The 18505-nt window shown below is 38.2% G+C and overlaps 1 protein-coding gene across 5 annotated transcripts in view; it reads right to left on the reverse strand.

Annotated features, from left to right (window-relative positions):
• Slc12a1 (solute carrier family 12 member 1) overlaps positions 1-18505 on the reverse strand; it is an 87655-nt gene that overhangs the window by 39291 nt on the left and 29859 nt on the right. For all 5 annotated transcript variants that reach the window (XM_015480239.2, XM_015480238.2, XM_048793482.1 and 2 more), the window contains 8 exons: positions 17363-17447; positions 14739-14890; positions 13362-13469; positions 12905-13028; positions 11089-11190; positions 8910-9065; positions 5536-5635; positions 4535-4646 (listed from right to left, as the gene is read on the reverse strand). In XM_015480239.2, the coding sequence (XP_015335725.1) occupies positions 4535-4646; positions 5536-5635; positions 8910-9065; positions 11089-11190; positions 12905-13028; positions 13362-13469; positions 14739-14890; positions 17363-17447 (939 nt within the window). The remainder of the gene's footprint in view (positions 1-4534; positions 4647-5535; positions 5636-8909; positions 9066-11088; positions 11191-12904; positions 13029-13361; positions 13470-14738; positions 14891-17362; positions 17448-18505) is intronic.

The following is an 18505-nucleotide window of genomic DNA, read 5'->3' on the forward strand; positions in this document are numbered from 1 at the left end:
ATATACTGTAATAGAGTCAAAAGTCCTCTGCAATTTTAAGACAGACACAATTTAGAAAAGAGGTGAATGGTACTTTTTTTTTTTTTTGGCAAGAATGATTTTATCTGATTTGTATTTTCAATCTGAAATCAACTAACTCAACTTTCATTGTACAAAAGCAGCTGTTTCTTATCTGTTGTTCAAAAGAACACTGTCTTGATGTAAAACTGAGAGGTAGATAAGTGAAGGACTGCTGATCTCTGTCATGTGATGCCTTCTTGCACAGGACAGTGCAGTGCGAGCTAATCCCACCTGATTTTAGGACACAGCACAGTGTACCAGAGAGTTAAGGGGATATAAACTCAAAGTAAATTATTTGTAATGATTGGCTGCAGTATCTCTCTATCGACTATGAATGACATAAACACAGAAACTAATTGAAAAAAGTACATATGTTTGTCATGGTACATAGGGTGGAATTGGTGGAGGTTAAGATTTGCAACACTGGGGCTGGGGATGTGGCTCAAGAGGTAGCGTGCTCGCCTGGCATGCGCGGGGCACTGGGTTCGATTCTCAGCACCACATAAAAGTAAAATAAAGATATTGTGTCCACCTAAAACTAAAAAATAAATATTAAAAAAAAATTGCAACACTTAATACTTGCCTCTTGCTGAGCCCACTGAACTTGGCTATGCTAAAAACTGTGATTTGATACTATAGAAGGTGAGTCCTACTCACTCTTGCCTTTCCATGGTGATAGGAATGAAGTACAAAAGAACAAAATTATTCACATGTTGGATATAAAGCCTCTTGAGATTAGAAGATGTCACTGATTTGTTATGCATAGTTCAAATGAGAAGACCAGACAATGTTTTAAAAAATTCTAAGATGGATTGAAAGGATCATCAAATTGTTTTGATGAAGGGTCCCTTATCTGAAATCTTAAGGCTGAATAAGAAAAAAGCAAGAAGAGGGAGAAAGAGGCTTCAGTGGGTTAGTATAGGAGTTAGTCAGATAATTGGGGCCCAGAAAAAACTTAAATTCTTTTTATTTCATTTTTAGCAGCTTCAAGGGCTATAATTTCTAGGTCTTTAAAAATGCCATAGTTAAACTGGGCATGGTGGCACATACCTGTAATCCCAGTGGCTCTAGAGGCTGAGGCAGGAGAATTGCAAGTTCAAAGCCAGGCTCAGCAACTTAGCAAGGCCCTAAGAAACTCAATAAGACCCTGTCTCTAAATAAAATATAAGAAAATAGGGCTGAGGATGTGGCTCAGTGGTAGAATGCCCCTGGGTTCAATCCCCAGTCCAAAAAAAATTTGACATAGTTAAGCCAGGTGTGGTGGTGCATGCTTTTAATGCCAGCTACTCAGGAAGCTGAGTCAGGAAGACTGCAAGTTCAAGGCCAGCCTGGGCAACTTATTGAGACCCTGTCTTAAAAAATAAAATAAACACCGGGTGTGGTGGCACACACCTGTAATCTCCAGTGGCTCAGGAGGCTGAGACAGGAGGATTTCAAGTTCAAAGTCAACTTCAGCAACTTAGCGAGAACTTGTCTCAAAATAAAAAATGAAAAGGGCTGAGGATTTAGCTTAGTATCTAAGTATCCCTGGGTTCAATCCTTGATATCAGAAATAAAATAAAAATAAAAAGTGAATTGGGCATGTAAGTCAGTGGTAGAGTGCTTGTCTGGCATGTTGTGAGGCCCAGTACCTCGGAGGAGGAAAAAACAGCCTCGATTTCAGGAAATGGCAACTATGATCACAAGCTCTCAATTACCCACCAACACCAAAAAGCCAGTGAATTGTGGGTCTTGCTCCTTTCTGTAGTATGAGCACTTCAAACAAGGGCTTAATGGCTGAAGGCCACAGAGCAGTGAAGCAGAGCTAGCTGTCTCATGTCTGGTAGGAAAACATATCTCAATGTTCCATCATGACCAAACAGCTGGATACCCCAAAAGCTCAAAATTCAGTGCCTGGCTTAGTTTTTTAAGAGAGGATTCTTTAGGTCTTTATTTTTGCCCTGTATTTCTGAAATGAAAATGGAAGCCAGGTATATCAAACATAACTATAATGACAATAGCAGGATCAATAATAATAAAACTAAAATTAAATGAGCATTTACTATTTGACAGACACCAAACTGAGTACTTGAAAGCTTATCTTATATGATTCTCATATTAACTTTACAATATAGGGGGTGTTTTTATTAGTTTTATTTTATAACTGAGAATATTGAGTCAGAGTGACTAAATTATGTGCCGAAGGGACCTACAGCTAATAGGTGGCAAAACAGTGATTCAGAACTCGGCTGTTAGTCACAAAAGCCCAAGAGCACCAGCTTCCTAAGGTTAAAAACAAAACTGTCATTCTCTTATCATCACCATTTAACATTTTCCACAAGGTTGGCCTAACCACCAACCAATGCACATACACTTTCAAAAAAAATTCTGAGGGTATGTTGACTCCCCCCATATTGCCTTCCATCTGTTTCTTTGCAAAAATGATTGACAGCTGGAGTCTAAAAATGGTAACAGCATCTGTAACCACAGGAATTCATAGAAAGTAACTAACTGGAAAGTCATTAACTGATTCAGTAACTATTTTTTGTCCCCAAGAGAACTGTAGCACCCGGGAACAAGACTCTTGGGTCCTACATGGAGAGACCAACACAGCAATGTACAATGTCACCCATATACATGCCAAACAGCAAAGGTCACAGTCTTAGGTATTTACTTCAAATGAAATGATATTCTAGCATCATACTCCTTTATTACAGTTAAAGCAGCAAAGGGTTAATTAAAAGCAATATCTCTTGTCTCTGTAGAAGACTTTTTCTCCCCAGTCAGTATATGACAGTTTATATTCCCAGTTCATTTCTCTAGTTCTGAAGATACTTTATTGCCTGCTAAACTAAATTTTCTCTAAATTGCTAGAGAAGAAAAACACCTCAAACTGCTTATTCCATCAAAACCAACTCCTATATTATATTGGCCAAAATGAAATCCACTAATCCAGGGCACCAAAGTTGATAATATGAGAGAAGGGTTCTTGATAAGCTTTTAAAAAATCCTCTGGAGTCACAGCTGGCCGTTACTTAACCTGTCAATCTTATATATTCAGTAGGATTCTCTCCTCCCACTATAGGATAATTGCATTTAGTTATATTGTTTGAGTTACTGTCATATAAGCGCAGAGAGGAAGGAGAATATGACCAACTCGTTTCATATAGATTTTAGAATATTACCAGGTGTAAAAAGAGGCTTAAATGCTGCTCATGGTGACACGTGGTAAATTAGCCCCTGCATCATCACGGAGCTGACTGGCCCCAGGGTCACACAGCCTCCTGATGGCCTATTCCTTGGCTGACATTGGAAATGTGAGTAGTGGTACCTGATTCTAACAGTGCTCCCAAGGATGCAAGTCTGCTGAGGTTTACTCCACATTGTGCAATGCAGAGCACACTCAGGGGCCTGGATTGATGTCCTGACTCTGCCACCGTCTTATCACGTGATTATGAGCATTAATTTAATTTTCTTGAATCTCACTTTCACAATCAGTAAATTGAGAACACAGCTTTGTTTAATTTTTGCCTCATTGGGCTGATCAAACAAGAAAAACTAGGAAAAAGCTTGGAAGAATAGGTAAGCACTTAAGTACTACAAAAATACATCAATAGATGAGGATTTTTAGCTGAGTGTGTGTGTGTGTGTTTGCACGCACAAGAAAAACAGAAAAGAGAAGGGGAATGACATGGGAATACTAGTAGAAGTGGGCTAGTTTGGAAGATTTGGACCTTATTTATTTTTATTTTTTTTAAATCCTGGGAATCAAACCCAGGGTCTCCATATGCTAGGCAAACACTCACTACTGAGCTATAGCCCCAGTCCTACACATTGTTATTTTAAATAATAATTTTAATGCTTTCTCCCCACCTGAGAATAATTATGGTTAAAATTTTAACCACTATATGAATACTTCCTTAGAAAATCACCAATTAATTATTATTTGTCTACCACATACTCCCTAAACAAAAAGTAATTCATTCAGCAATGACTGTTTATCTAAGACATGGAAAACTTGCTTTAATTCCCTAGATATCTGCGGTGTCATCAGGTTTACCCAAATATTTCATCTAAATTCCACATGCTGTCATTTAAGGCCATTATGTCTGGTTCTCTCCTCGTCAGTTAGTCTATATAATAGTGCTCTCTCTGGCTCCTTCCATCCTTTCACATTTCGAAGGACAGTTATCACCCCAAATGCTTTCGTTTTATTTCCAAGCCAGTTTTGTTTTTCTTGACTCAAAGGCCATCCTTTAGAAATATTTATCACTTTTAGTTGGTCTCCTATGAAATCAGAAAAACATTTCAACTACCGGTTAAAATTCAGGATCCCGGGCTCTTGCTTGTCCTTGATCTATGAATCAAGGAAGAGGGCTCTTGTCCAGAGTTTTTTGTTATTTTTCTATCATTGCACGTACCTTCCCTGCTGGCCTAAGTAACACAAGGTGAGCAGGGAGAAAAAAGCACTTTTCATAGATGAAGAGTCTCTTACCACAAAGACTTCACAGCAGATGCAAAGTCCACTGTTCTTGGTAAAGGCGTGAGTTATGTCCAAGAGAGCAGGTCTTGTCATGGGTCCCCCTGTTAGAACAATACACTGGGGCCTGAAAGTAAAGAAGAGAAGATATAGAATTGGCCATTAAGGAAGCCGCTGAAAGCAGAAATGCCCCATTGGAAACAGCCAGTACAGAGGCTATGAAAAACGAAACCGCTTCTCCCCTGATTATTTCTTGGGTTTCCCACCAACATTTTTGTATTCATAGTCTAGTCAGTCACAGCAAAAGTGTAAAGCCAGGAAAAGGCAGTTTGGGGTCTACTTGTCTTTTATGGTCTGGATACTGCTCTACCCCAAATATCAACGAAACCTGTCCCTCTCTAGTCACTATTCACTATTTTTCTTTTTCTTTTTCTTTTTTTTTTTTTCCTTCTGTCTTGCCAGCTTGTGCTGAGAGGTTCCATTCAAAATAAGATATAACTTGGGCTGGGGATGCAGCTCAAGTGGTAACGTGCTCACCTGGCATGCGCGGGGTGCTGGGTTTGATCCTCAGCACCACATAAAAATAAAATAAAGATGTTGTGTCCACCGAAAACCGAAAAATAAATATTATAAAAAAATAAGACATAACTAAAGAAAAGCCCAAGTGTGACTGCTCTGAAGGGAACTCAGTAAGCTCAAGATGAATGGAGATAATTAATAATTATATTTTAATTAATAATAATTAAGACATCTCTCCAAAATCATGTCATTTAGGCCACTTTTCCATCTCCACGCATGGAAGGTGACACTTGGCACCATAAGGGGTTATGGTTTTGGGTAGGCATGACCCTGTGTGGAAGGAAGAAGCACTCATTTGTAGGAAGTGCTGCTATGAAAGTATGGCAGTTGCTCATTTTTGGAACATACTCACAAAGCTTGTAATTACTCTATTCTTGCACAAAAGAAAAGCCTCTTCTGATGTGGAACATACCAGATGCCTGAGTAGCCAACTTTACCTGAAATTTTTCACATGGTCTTCCACTGTGGTTAATTCCAGAGCATTGTCCAAAGCACTCACATAGGAAAGAGCCTGTGTGGAGGAGCCCCAATTCACATCTATGGACCAAGGAGGAAATTGGCACACACAAAATTGTTACAAGCCATCCACTTATATAATTTTCCCTGGCTATGCAAGCAGAGATCTGTGCCCAAATTAGAGAAAATGCAACAGTGTTTCCTAGAAAGAGCTTTGTGAACACTATGTGAATCCTCAGAAACAAGACTTTTTTTCCAGCTAAGGATCAGCCTGTAAAGCTGCAGTCTCAGAAATCTTGCCTGGTGGAAGAGGCTGTGTGATAACTACATTGCAGGTGGAAGGACTGGGGAAAATGGTCAGCCCTGAATAAATTCAAGGGATCTTCACAAATTCTTAAATTGAAAGCAATTTCAGTTATACAGATAGTGTGCAGTCATCTTTATATTTGAAGAGTTAGAATGAGCAGTTCAGGGATTTATGCTTCTAGATGTCCATGAATAGGATCAAGGCTCTTTAGCTAGCATTTTGGGTTGATCTTTTAGAACACAATCATAACAAGGGAAGTCAGCACTACCATCCCTTGCCTGCCTTTCTTTCTTCCTTCTTTCCTGTCTTCCTTCCTTCCTTTTTCAAAAACAAATTCAAATATTAAATGGAATTTAATAGGCTAGAAATGCACAGACCCATTCCAAGATGGAGGAACCTATTCCCTCCACTCTTGCTCTGGAGAGTTAGAAAGTGAGTTGGAGATGATTAACTGGAAGTAAAAAATACGTTAACATTGATCAAGTACTGACAATGCATTAGGCATTAAGCATATCTTAGACAACTCATTTTTATTGGAATAAAAACCCCCTTAGTCAAATGGACATTTATATCCTAAAATTGAAATTTGAACCACACCTCACACCCTACACAAAAATTGACCCCAAGGGGATAGTAGACCTTAATGAAATCACCAAAGCATTAAAACTTGTAGAAGTTTGTGACCTTGGAGTAGGGAAAGTTAAGTCAGATGTAAATTGCTAAATCGTATAAATAAAAAAAATGAAAGATGATTAAGACATCATATAAATTAAGAACTTCTGTTATTCAAAACAAACTATAAGGAAAATAAAAATAGAAGCCACAGACCCGGAGAAGATATTTGTAAAACACATACTGTAAAAGGATTTGTATCTAGAATATATAAAGAATTGTCATGCCAGGCATGGTGGCACCTGCATATAAATCCAGCCACTTGATCTAAGCAGCTAAGATGGCTAAGACAGGAGGATTGCAAGTTCAAGGCCAGCCTCAGCAACTTAGGGAGACCCTTAGCAATTTGGTGAGACCCATCTCATGACAAATATAAATAAATAAATAAATTAAAAAGGACTGAGCATATATTTCAATGGGAAAGCACTCCTGGATTCAATCCCTAGTACAAGAAACTAAAAAACAGTCCAAACAAAAATCTCTCACAATTGAATAAGAAAACAATTGGAAAAAAATGAGCAGAAGATTGAAACAGACACTTAACTAAAGAAGATATATGAATGGCAAATGAGATGTTCAACATCATTAGTCACTGAGAAAAAGTAAATAAAGCCACAATGACATAGCACTATACATCTATTAGTATGGCTTTTTAAAAAAGCAACTGACAATTCTAGATGATGACAAAGATGTGAAGCAACTAGCTAGGACTCTTTCATTGCTGGTGGGAACAGACAATGATACTGCTGCTATGGACAACAATTTGACAGTTTCTTTTAAAGTTATGTATATACTCACTATATAAACAGAAATCTGAATCTTAGATATTTACTCAAGTAAAATGAAAATTTAGGTCCATATGAAGACATGTGTATGAATAAGTATAGCACATGGATACATAATCATCTTAAACTGAAAATAAATTAGATGCTCATTGACTTGTGAAGAGATTTTTTAAAGTGTTGTGATATATTCATAATAGGGTGCTGCTCATCAATACAAAAGAACAAACGACTTATACCTGTGACAACATGGATAAATCCAGAGGATTATGCTAAGTGAAAGGCTATTATTACATGGTCCTATTTATAGGATTTTTCTGGAAAAGATTAAGGTATAGAATCAGAAATTAGAAAAGTAGTTGCCAGGGACAAGTTCTAGAGAAAGGAGATTGAAGACACGGGGTGTGAGGGCACCTTAGGGATGTCCTCCATCTTGATTATGGTGTAGGTACTGGACTGTATAAGTTTGTCAAAATTTGCGGAATGTACCTCAAAAAGGGATGAACAACTACCACATGTAAATGATATCTGATGTTGAAAATAGATAAAGAAAAACAAAACAAATCCATCCAAAGTTGTTTTATACTATCTCTACCTCACCGGCAGAGAGAGGAAAGGGGAATTCTATGGTGACCAGGGGCCTCTCAGTACCCCCTGTTCCCTAGTCACCCCTTGCTTCAGTTCACCCTTCTCACTGGTTCTAAAGTCAACATCCAAAGTTCAGGTCCAGTTATGCTTCTCCAACTGAATACCTATGGCACCTTTCTGTTGTTCTCCATATCCTGATTCTTTCACAGGCCATGTAAATTTCTTATTTCCTTGGCCTCAGCCAACCCCTCTCACTTCACATCAAGTCCCTTCTCCTTAGTACCAAACAAATCAATGTGTTAAGGCCTTGGAGCTTCCCCAAAATGCCACTAGCTTATGTGCATCCTTAACTTCACTCCTGCTGTCCTTCTGCCTAGAATGTCATTCCCTGACTCTGTTCCATTAATTGTCTCTTAGTTGCTTACTGTTTTCTTTTATAACCTAATTTATTTGTTCACTCAACAAATACTTATTTTGTACAGAGTGCCTGACCCTGAGAACTCAAGCCATGAACCCCCAAATTTTCTTAGACAACTCTAATCAAGGAAATGACTCCCTCCCTCCCCTTTTCTTAGCAAATTATTCTTCTTATTTTCATGGTTTTGCTTACTATATTGTATCATAATTAATTGTCTATTCTGGGAACTCCTGAGGACAGGACATGTATTTCATTTGGGACATAGAAACAGAAGGTGCTGTAATGGAAAGCTTTTGGGATTTGGGATGATACTCCTCTGGTTAAGATGTCAGCTCTAACACATCCTGATCATTACAAGTGGTCAACTCTATGAACTCTCATTTCTTTGTATGTAAAATGAGAGTAATACTAATCTACAACACTATCATGAGGATTAAATGATTATATGACATAGTTGTTGTTATTTCTACATTACATTACATTATTACTATCTACCTTGTACATGGCACACCTAAGCTGCTTAGTAAATGCTGAATGAATGGATAGAGAGAGATTTGGAAACCCCATCCTGGACAGTCCTTATCTTACCTGGCTTCTTATAAGTCACATAGATATAGAGGAATAACTCAATGACATAGGTGATAACAGCTGCCCACCAGTTGATGACAAACATGACCGCACAACACAACACAGCTCCAAAAAGAGACACCCACATGTTGTAAATCCCATATGCAGGTCTCCATCCTGAAAAAGAAAAAAAAATCCACAAGTTTTTCACACTATTGTTATCAGGCTACTGAATTTTATAAGAATGCAGGTAATGTGTGTTTTTCTGTCTTAAAGAATCAGAACTTTGAGGTCCATTTTCTAACTCTGTTATTTTTTTTTCCTATAATCTTGGGTCCCTGGCCTATGAAAGTGGTGGTTATACCAAACATGATGCTGTAAAATTTGGGAAATATTAGCATTTGGAAAATTTTACTCACAGACCCCTTCATTCTTCCTGTATGCCCCAATTGTGCTTTCCAAAGCTTAGGCATCTAAAATCTAAGCCACCAGGGGTTGAAAGGAGGCAGGAGGGATAGAAAGAGTGGGAGGAGGAACTTCCTGGTTATCCAGGAGAGCGAGGATTAAGACATTCAGCTTTTGCACATGACTATTCTTAGTCAGCAGGAGTCAATCTGCTTGACTTCTTGGCAGCTCTCCCATAACCCTAAGAGGATAGGCCTGTCTTTTCAGAAACAATAATCCATGGAAAAAAGAAGGAGAGATTTTTCTAGCAATGACGTCTTCAACCCAATATATTAATATATCACACATTTTGTAATGAAAATATTTCTCACAGTTCCTAAATACATAGGTTTCCATGTTCTATTAGTTCTCTGAAATGAATAAAGCCAGGAGACAGTATGGTCAGGATGGGGAAACTCTGATTTGGAGGGCACTTGGTCTCTGGATGAAGTACATTTTACATTTGCAGTTGCCAAAACACAACACAACTGTAAAAGTCTCCAGGAGCAATTTCCTAAATAACCACAAGATGGAAATAGCACTTCGAGAACATCATCGGAAATACTTTTATTTTTCTGAGTCTGGCCTCTCTCTCTCTCTCTCTCTCTCTCTCTCTCTCTCTCTCTCTCTCTATCTCTATCTCTCTTTCTCTCTGTGTGTGTGTGTATGTGTGTTTGTGTTAAAGAGAAAGAGAGAGGGAGGGACAAGAAGAGAAGGAGAGGGAGAAGGAGGGAGGGAGGGAGAGAGAGAAAGATATTGATTTATAATAAGAGTTTGTGTGTTTGCCTCCTTCTATACATTTTTTCTATTTTTCTTCTCTCTCTTTCCCTTCTTCCTTTTCACTCATTTTCCTACCAGCCTTTATAACTCTGCCTCATTTTTCAAAAATGGCTATAACAAGGCATAGGGTCAAATACTTCTTTGTGTTAAAAGAATATAACAAAACTAAACAAAAGGTCTTTCTACATCTCCTACAATCCAGAAGCCTTGGGTAGATAAGGGTTCCCTGTCCATTTATCTTTCATCTTCTTGCCAGCAGGTTTTCCAAAGGCTTGGGAAGGCAGTAGTCCCTAAGGCAGTGTCTGATATGTTTGACAAAATCTTCATTGTGAGGAACTTTTTAAGGGTTGATGATGACAAGACTTTATTTTTTTGGAGGAAAGGCAGAGGATCTCTACTGGCCAGTTGAAGCCAAAAAGAGATGAGGGATGACTGCGTAAGGGAAAGTTCTTTGGTGTAAAATTCTGAACGACTTTAAACCTAGCCCCAAAAGTGCACAGACGCCACTGGCATCAACATCATGGGGCCCAACGTGAATCTGCATTGCCTGCACTCAGCAGGTAATTATGGGAGCTACTCATCCTTCCCTTCTGCACCATGGGCAGGAAACAAATTGATAGTAAGGAAGTCTCAAATATATACATTTATTCCACTTCTGTGGTCACTTTCACCCTGGAAATAAATAGTGGTGTTTTTCTACTGCTGAAATAAATGTGGTTTCTCTTGCAATGAATAATTTATTGCCACAGGAGAAAATTGACTTTACGGTTGGTCAAAAAGGCCATTGCTCAAATGATTCTTTTTCTATTTTAGAAGCCATCCCCCAACTCACCAAAATAAAGTGGATTACACTGCCCACTAGGATATATGAAAACATATAAACACAGATTGAGCACTTTTCACTGACTTATTTCATTTTATTGAGACAAACTAACTGTTTGCTTAGGCTGACTCCAGTTTTGAAATGTCATCTTACCTGGAGATTTAGCATAAGAAGCATGGAAGCAGGAGAAGTTAATAAGTGCATATGAGGCCAGGAAAAAGTTGGAGATGATGGGAGCAATGGTGTTCAGTTCCGCTGTAAAAGAAGCAAAATCAAACATGTACGTCTGAGTGATGAGATCGGGGGCTGAACAGCTGTTATAGCCTGGAAGCCTGACTTTATTTGGAAATTGAAAATATAGCTAGCATCTGTCAAAGTTTAAAAATTTAGTGATTTTTTCTTTAGGATAACATATATACTCTTAGCCCGGGTTTCTATAAAGTGAGATCAAGAAAAACCTACCAATCAGAAAATAGGCAATCAAGAGTTGTACCTAGAAGTTTTGGGGATGGAGCATAACTCTATTTTGGAGGTACCAACAAATACCATGATTTTTGTCTGCTATGTAAATAACCAAAAGGCTCTACCAAGTGACAGATTAGTTAAATACCAGTGTACCAGAAACTACCAACTGAAAATCTTTCTGCATATTCCAGTATTTTTTCTATGACTTTCAGGACTCTTTTGACTCTTTCATACTTTTCTGCATCTCTAAAATACTTTGACCTCAGTGGCTAAAATATGGTATGATTTAATGCCAACCAGATTGTTTAACTGTATGATACAAGAAAAAAATACAGACTTCCTCATTAATCTGAGATTCAGACATCTATAATCCTCAATGATGCAAGTGTAGGTGGCAACTGGGTATGATTCTAGAACACAGAAACCAGTTGGGAAATATGCAAAAAATGCTACCATAAAATCTGCATATGGAGCTAATCCATGTTTTTCTGAAAGAGTGATTTTAAAGGATAGCATTTAATTTATACACAATGTTTAAACTTTGACTGTAGAATCATTTAAATTCAGCATGGGACAATCATTTGAGGCCTTAAAGGTTAAATTACATAATTGGAACATCTTTAGAGATATGTAATCATTTTAATTTAATTTTTTAAAAAATCTAACTGAGAGTTATATATTCCCCTCCTCAACGTCATAGAGATCTTAGGTGGATTCATGAACTATAGCTCCCAGAGTTTCATGCATTATGATGAGGAGCAACCATAGTTCAGCACCACGGTGCTGAGGAAGGTGCAGCTGCCTAAGTGTGGTTCCCATCTGAACTTTGCATTTTGCCTCCTGTCCTCCAGTGTGCTCAGCAGCAAAGGTGCGGCTTTGGGGAGGAGTGAGGCGTGCGCAGGCTACAGCTGAGGGATGCACCTTTCCAAGCTCACAGAGCTGCTTCTTTATTACTTGAGGAGAGGAAGCCATGAATATAATCCAGTTAAGTGGTTCTCAAATATTAATGGTCCATGAGTCTTTTGAGGAGCTTGTAAAAATGCAGATTCCTTATTGTCAGAGACTCTGATTCATTAACTCTAGAGTTGGGCCTGAAAAATCTGCATGTTCACAAACACCCTGGTGATTCTGAGTAGTTGGCCAATGAACCTTATTTTTAGAAACACTGACACAGACAATTCAGTTCTACTGTCAGGGTGGGAGATATGGCAGCTGCAGGAAAATACTGAGGTTCGATAATATCAGGCAGTTTGGAGGAAGGATTCAGTTGTGTTTGGTTGGATGGGTTTCCAACATTCACTTTCAAAGAACAGATAAAGTCCAGAGTCTAGCTCCAGTTTCCCAAAGGGCTTCTACACACAAGGATTTCTCATTTCTTTCTTAGACTCCAACATTCCCAAATGGAATCTTAATCATAAAGTAGGTAATTTCTCAAACTCAAGGGTAAATTCTGAGTAATCAGAAGAATTTTTTGGCTTTCAGTAAGAACAAGAAAACTACAAACCAATAAGAATAAACGCCATGGCTATCACAAAAGTGAGAAAATATCCTCTCAGGGGCTCATTGTTTTTCCCATATCCCTTTGCAAAGAACTGCAGGCCTTTGAAGATGTTGTCCTTGCACAGAGCCTAATGGGAAAAAAAAAAAAAAAAAAGAGGAGAAATTTGTCACTTATATCTATGCACAGTCATTTTCTCTAGGTGATTCAAACAAGAAGATTTGGGGAAAGATTAAGTGATACACAATATGAGGCACAAGTTAACACTGCAGTTTGTCATTCTTTATATTATTTGAATCGATCTTGACTATGTGGCAGACATAGCACTTGAGCCAGATGCAAACATTAACTGTTTCAGAAAATGATGGAAAATGATTGCCACCGAGAACGAATATTTCAGCTCAATCCACATTCAGTGGAAGTAGTAGTAGGGAGAAGCACAGCTCCTTCATGCCTGTATTACCTGGAACACTTTGGGTGCACTGACGAGGGAGGCCAGGGCAGAGGAAAGCGTAGCCGAAAAGATTCCAGCCGTGATGAGGGGGCCAAACCCTGATACCATGCTCATGACCTTGAGAAGAAAGGGCCAAGTAAGGAGACTCATCCAATAGATGTTTAAAACATTAGCTCCATTTTAATGCAAATGCTCCCCTCTCCACTTTCTGTGATTTGGAATCTTTTATAACTAATTACTTCTAAGGAGATTGTGCCCCACCCCATAATTCTTAATATTTACTTTTTTTTTTTCAAAATGGAATTTGCATTTTTGTTATACACAGAATTATAAATGCTTACCACAATATTTTTAGAAGATAGTGGAAAAAATAAAGAAGTAAATGGTTTCAAGGGTTTTGACAGCACTTTCCCTCTCTCTGTTCTTTGTGGTTATTTAGTTCTAGATGGACACAATACCTTTATTTTACTTATTTATTTTTATGTGGTGCTGAGGATCAAACCCAGTGCCTCACACATGTTAGGCAACTGCTCTACCTACCACTGAGCTACAACTCCAGGCCAGTCATATGTTTCTTTGATGATGAAAAATTCTATCTAGCAGAAAGTGGTATTTTAGTAAGGTTTGGGAAGGGACTCAGCTGTTTACCAGTCTTTTTAGAGGCGTTTCTAGGATTTTCTGCACACAGAGCCTTTTCAAACCTTTGCTTTTTCTGTGTTGACTAAACATAATTTTAGATCTGAGACATGATGAGATTCTATCAATTTAAGACATATTTTGGAATAATGACTTCAGCTGAGTTAATTTCTCTGCACCAGTTGTTAAAATAGATGAATGAAGACTTCACGACACATTTAATTCTCTCTCTCTCCTCACCAATCATGCAGATAAATCAATGTTTCAAGTCCTACATATTTCTAACTTCTCTTATTCTTTCCTCCTCACTTTCTCCCTCCTTTCACAATTTCTCTTTTTCTCTTGTCTTCTGGGTACTCCAGGGGCTCCTTACAGGGTTTTCCTAATTCAAAGTCCACAGATGAAATGCATTCCAAGTGCCAATTGATCTAAGCTTCTTTCCACCATGAAATCTTGCATGACTGATCAAAAGGTACCTAGAGCCAGGTGGTACTCTCTCCTGGTGATTAATTCATACAATCACCTATTGTCTCCCTACCACGGTAAATGTAACCCCAGGAATTGCTACTGCAGAATGCCTGTATCACTCTTTTTCCATGCCACACAAATCGTTTCTCGCTGAATTCACAAATCAATCAGTAATCAATCAGTTGCAGGTTCAGAAGTTTCCCTATCTCTAATATTATAAAAATAAAAACAACAACAAAAAACATTTTATACTTATTGTTATTATTTTTTGGCAGTTCAAACCTGGAAATTGTTCATCAGTCCATATTGACATGGTTCATGGTGACATCTTGAGAAATCATAGCCCAACCCACAGGCTGCTGACCCGTTGCAGTTCACCCCAGAAATGATGGTGTCATTCATGCTTCCAGTGGCATCTCGGACCACACAGGCTGCTGTGGAGACAATTATGGCTTGTCATTTCTTTAGAAGAATTCTCATCCCCTATGATTTTCTTGTGAAAAAACACTAAATTGACTTTGAGTCTGAAAAGAATTATTCCCAGTCTCTGTTCATGGCCAGTGCTTCTTGGGATGTGGCTCCTGGAGGCTCCCATCCTTTGAGTCCTGGGAGTGGCCCTGTCAGAATATAGGCTGACATCTTCACTGTCTTGGGTGGTTTAAGTCTTAGCTCTCAACAGCTATTCTGAGAGACCTGGGGGTTGAGACTGCCTTACTTTTTGATCTCTGAAAATGTGCATGCCAATGTTTTGCACACAGTATGTACTCAATTCGTATTTCTGGCTTAGTGCTACTGACCACATGCTTTTCAAGTAGAAGGATATATTTCCTTGTCAGTGAGGGAAACAAGGGAAAGCATTATGGAATTAAATTTAATATTTATGGTCAAATGTTGTATCAAACATCTCTCTCAGTTAATCCATTTTATTATTTTCACACGTTTGAGTATTTGTTCTTTTTCTATTACAAATATTCTATAATAAATATCTTTGTGTGTAAATTTTTCTTCTTTATTTCAAAACATTTCTCTAGGATAGATTCTCAGAAATGGAATTTTGACCATTTTAAAGACTCTTGATACATATTTTAACTATTGATTTTCCTTGAGTTTTTCTGGACTGTATTTACCATTCTGTATTTGGTAGGATTATTGAAATATATGAATATATGTGTGAAAAATACATAAACTTTTAAAAATTACATAAAGGATAAATATTATGCAAATGAAATGCCAACCAATAAAGCTGCTTACATCGCTTTTCACACTCTACCCAGAATAGGTTCTAATTAAGACAGGTCCCAGTGTCAGGAACTAATAACAGGAACCTTCAGTGTTAGTCATGGAATTCACATTCTTTGAGTCTGGGAAAGACTTAATCATCATAGAGTCTTTGAATTGAAGGAGCCACTAACAATAATCAGTGAATCCTTCTTACCATAACCCTGAGAAGTGGCCTGCCAGCCTCTGCTTACACACTCCAAATTATGGCTGTTGATTACTGAGCAAAATTATTCATTCTAAATTTTTACCTCTTTGCATTGTTCATTTATGTCAAACTGACTTTCATGAATCATGTATTTTAACTTCTGCATAATAAGTCTCTCCAAATTCTCATGAAGCCAGGCCCTGAGCCATTATCTGAATTAACAACAACAACAGCAATAGCAACAACAGAAACAACCAGGATGTTGACTCCATGGCTGCCCTGGGAAGGATATAGAAATGCAGATTTTTCCCCCCTACATATAGGGGGGCCAAAACAGGAAGAATCTCTGACATCAGATCTCTAACTTGCTCATTCCCTCATCTTTATTATGTCTGAAAAAAAAAAGGGGGGGAAATTTAACTTTAGGTGATTTCATTGTCATTTAAAAGTGTGTTGATTTTCTAAAGCATTGAAACAAAGTCTCTTTACATGTAACTAAACTTGGGAATGACACAACAATACATTTAACAATGTTATCCAATTTTCTCAAATAAGAGGCAGTGAGATAGGAAAGAATCAAAGGGTTTTGCTTTTGTTTTTCATTATCTTTCAGAAACCAACTTAATTAAGTTCTATGTGTTTTCCCAGTTTCCCCTACAGGAAGCAGAGAACCTCTGAGAAGTCCACTTTGGTAAAACAGTCATCAGGCCTCCATAGTCAACCAGCCTGGGTCTGTATTATCTAATGTATACAGAAAAGGGTTTTCTTGTCTGCATCTCGGGAAGCCAAATTTCTTTCTCTCCTGCTATGGCCTAAATATGGGGTAAGGGGGTGGGGCAACCAGGAATAGGTGTGACTGCAGGCAGCAGGTGGAACTGAAGTCACACTCAGGAACAGCAAGAAAATACACATATTTTCTGCTCAGTGAGCAATATGGGGGCTGGCCGCCCACATTGCCAGCAGCTAGGTCTTATTCTGATTTCCTGCCAATTGGTGACAGTGACATTTCCATATTAGACATGGCAGTACAAAGATGAGATACTCTCATAAATTCTACATTTTTCATACTTTCCTAAGGCCATTTCTTGTTTTGTTTTAGTTTGATTTTTTTTTTTTTTGCCTTAGTCTGTTCTTTACCTTCCTCCTAGGGCAAGGGAGATGGGTGCTGGAAGCCGAGGGCTTTCTTAGCAGTGAAATTATCACCCATGGGAGCAGAATGGGGCCCTCTTTGGGCTCAGGCAAAATGACAATCTGATTAGCTCTGCTCTTGCACTGACCCAGGATGCCTGCTTTACAGCTCAATTGCATTAAAAGCCAAAAAGAGCCAAACCATTAACATTTAGGTACCAAGAAAGGAAGTAAAATTGTTGCCTTAAAAAAAAAAAAAACAACTCAGGTTCCATTGAAAGCCCTCCAGACATAAAGAATGACTGGGCTCCTTGTACTTCTGACATTCTGATACCAGACACATACAACTTACCTACACAAATAGCAACCCCTATGTAGGCAACCGTGGTGATGAAAATGGCCAGCATGGTTCCCCTAGGAATGGCATCTTGGGGGTCCTTTCAAAAAATAATGTGGGAGAGAAGACAGGGCAGAATAATAAACACAGTTTGCTTGGAGTTATTTCTGTATTTTCAAATTTTTAAGATACACTTCCTAAGACAAATTCTAAAGAAGTGATGGAGAAAATGGCAAGGTGGTGAGCCTGAACTTTTTCTGGATGAAGACAAAGTGCTTAGAGCAAATTATGAATCCTGTAAAACTTTTGTGCTGAACAGACGACATCTCTCACTGCTCCAGAGGGAGATTTTATAGAAAAGTACATTAGGTAGTTCACTTACCAAGGCCTCTCCCTTCCCTTTGTCTCCTGTGATTTTGTGTGGCTGCATCAGACCTTAAAGCATTAGGGGACAATATACAAACACATTGATGATACCTGCATGTGTGTGTTTGTTTTATATTGAGCTTAGGCTTGCCTTTAAAAAGAAATCACTTGTGAGTGAGCAAAAAGCATAATCTACCAAATTCTTCAATTTCTCAAATCCCCATTTGGAATCTAGTTCAGAAATAACCACAATGGGAGATGTTTAATTTCCATAAGCAGGCATAAATAAGGGCAAATTCAAGCTTATACCAGAAAATGGGCTTCTCTCTTGCTCATAAATGTATATACATTCACTAAGCTGAGTTCACATCATATTTAATTTACCATTTTATATCCTATTTGGGGGGGCTAAATCATATCAAATCAATTTCCAAGCAGCATATTGAATTATATTCAATTCAACTTAACAAGAATTATCAAATAGAGATTTTAATGCATTCGTTGTTTATACAGGACAGTGCCTGGCATATAGTAGGAGTCAATAAATATTGAATTGGGGGAAGTAAAATCCCAGTAGGCATTAGTCTCCCACTAGAGGACAAGAAAACTCATCAATACAAATAAGCAATCAATACAGTCAAACAAAAGTTTGAGACTTTTTTTTTTTTACTTAAATTATGCTGATTAAGTCCATCAAAAAGGTCACTCACAGTGAAGGCAGACTCAGTGTGAAACCTGGAAACCACAAGTGAACCAAGCAAACCTGCTCTCACATGGAGTAAGCCAGCCTGT

This window comes from Marmota marmota, unplaced genomic scaffold (assembly GCF_001458135.2).
Source record: "Marmota marmota marmota unplaced genomic scaffold, marMar, whole genome shotgun sequence".
Taxonomy (NCBI): Eukaryota; Metazoa; Chordata; class Mammalia; order Rodentia; family Sciuridae; genus Marmota; species Marmota marmota.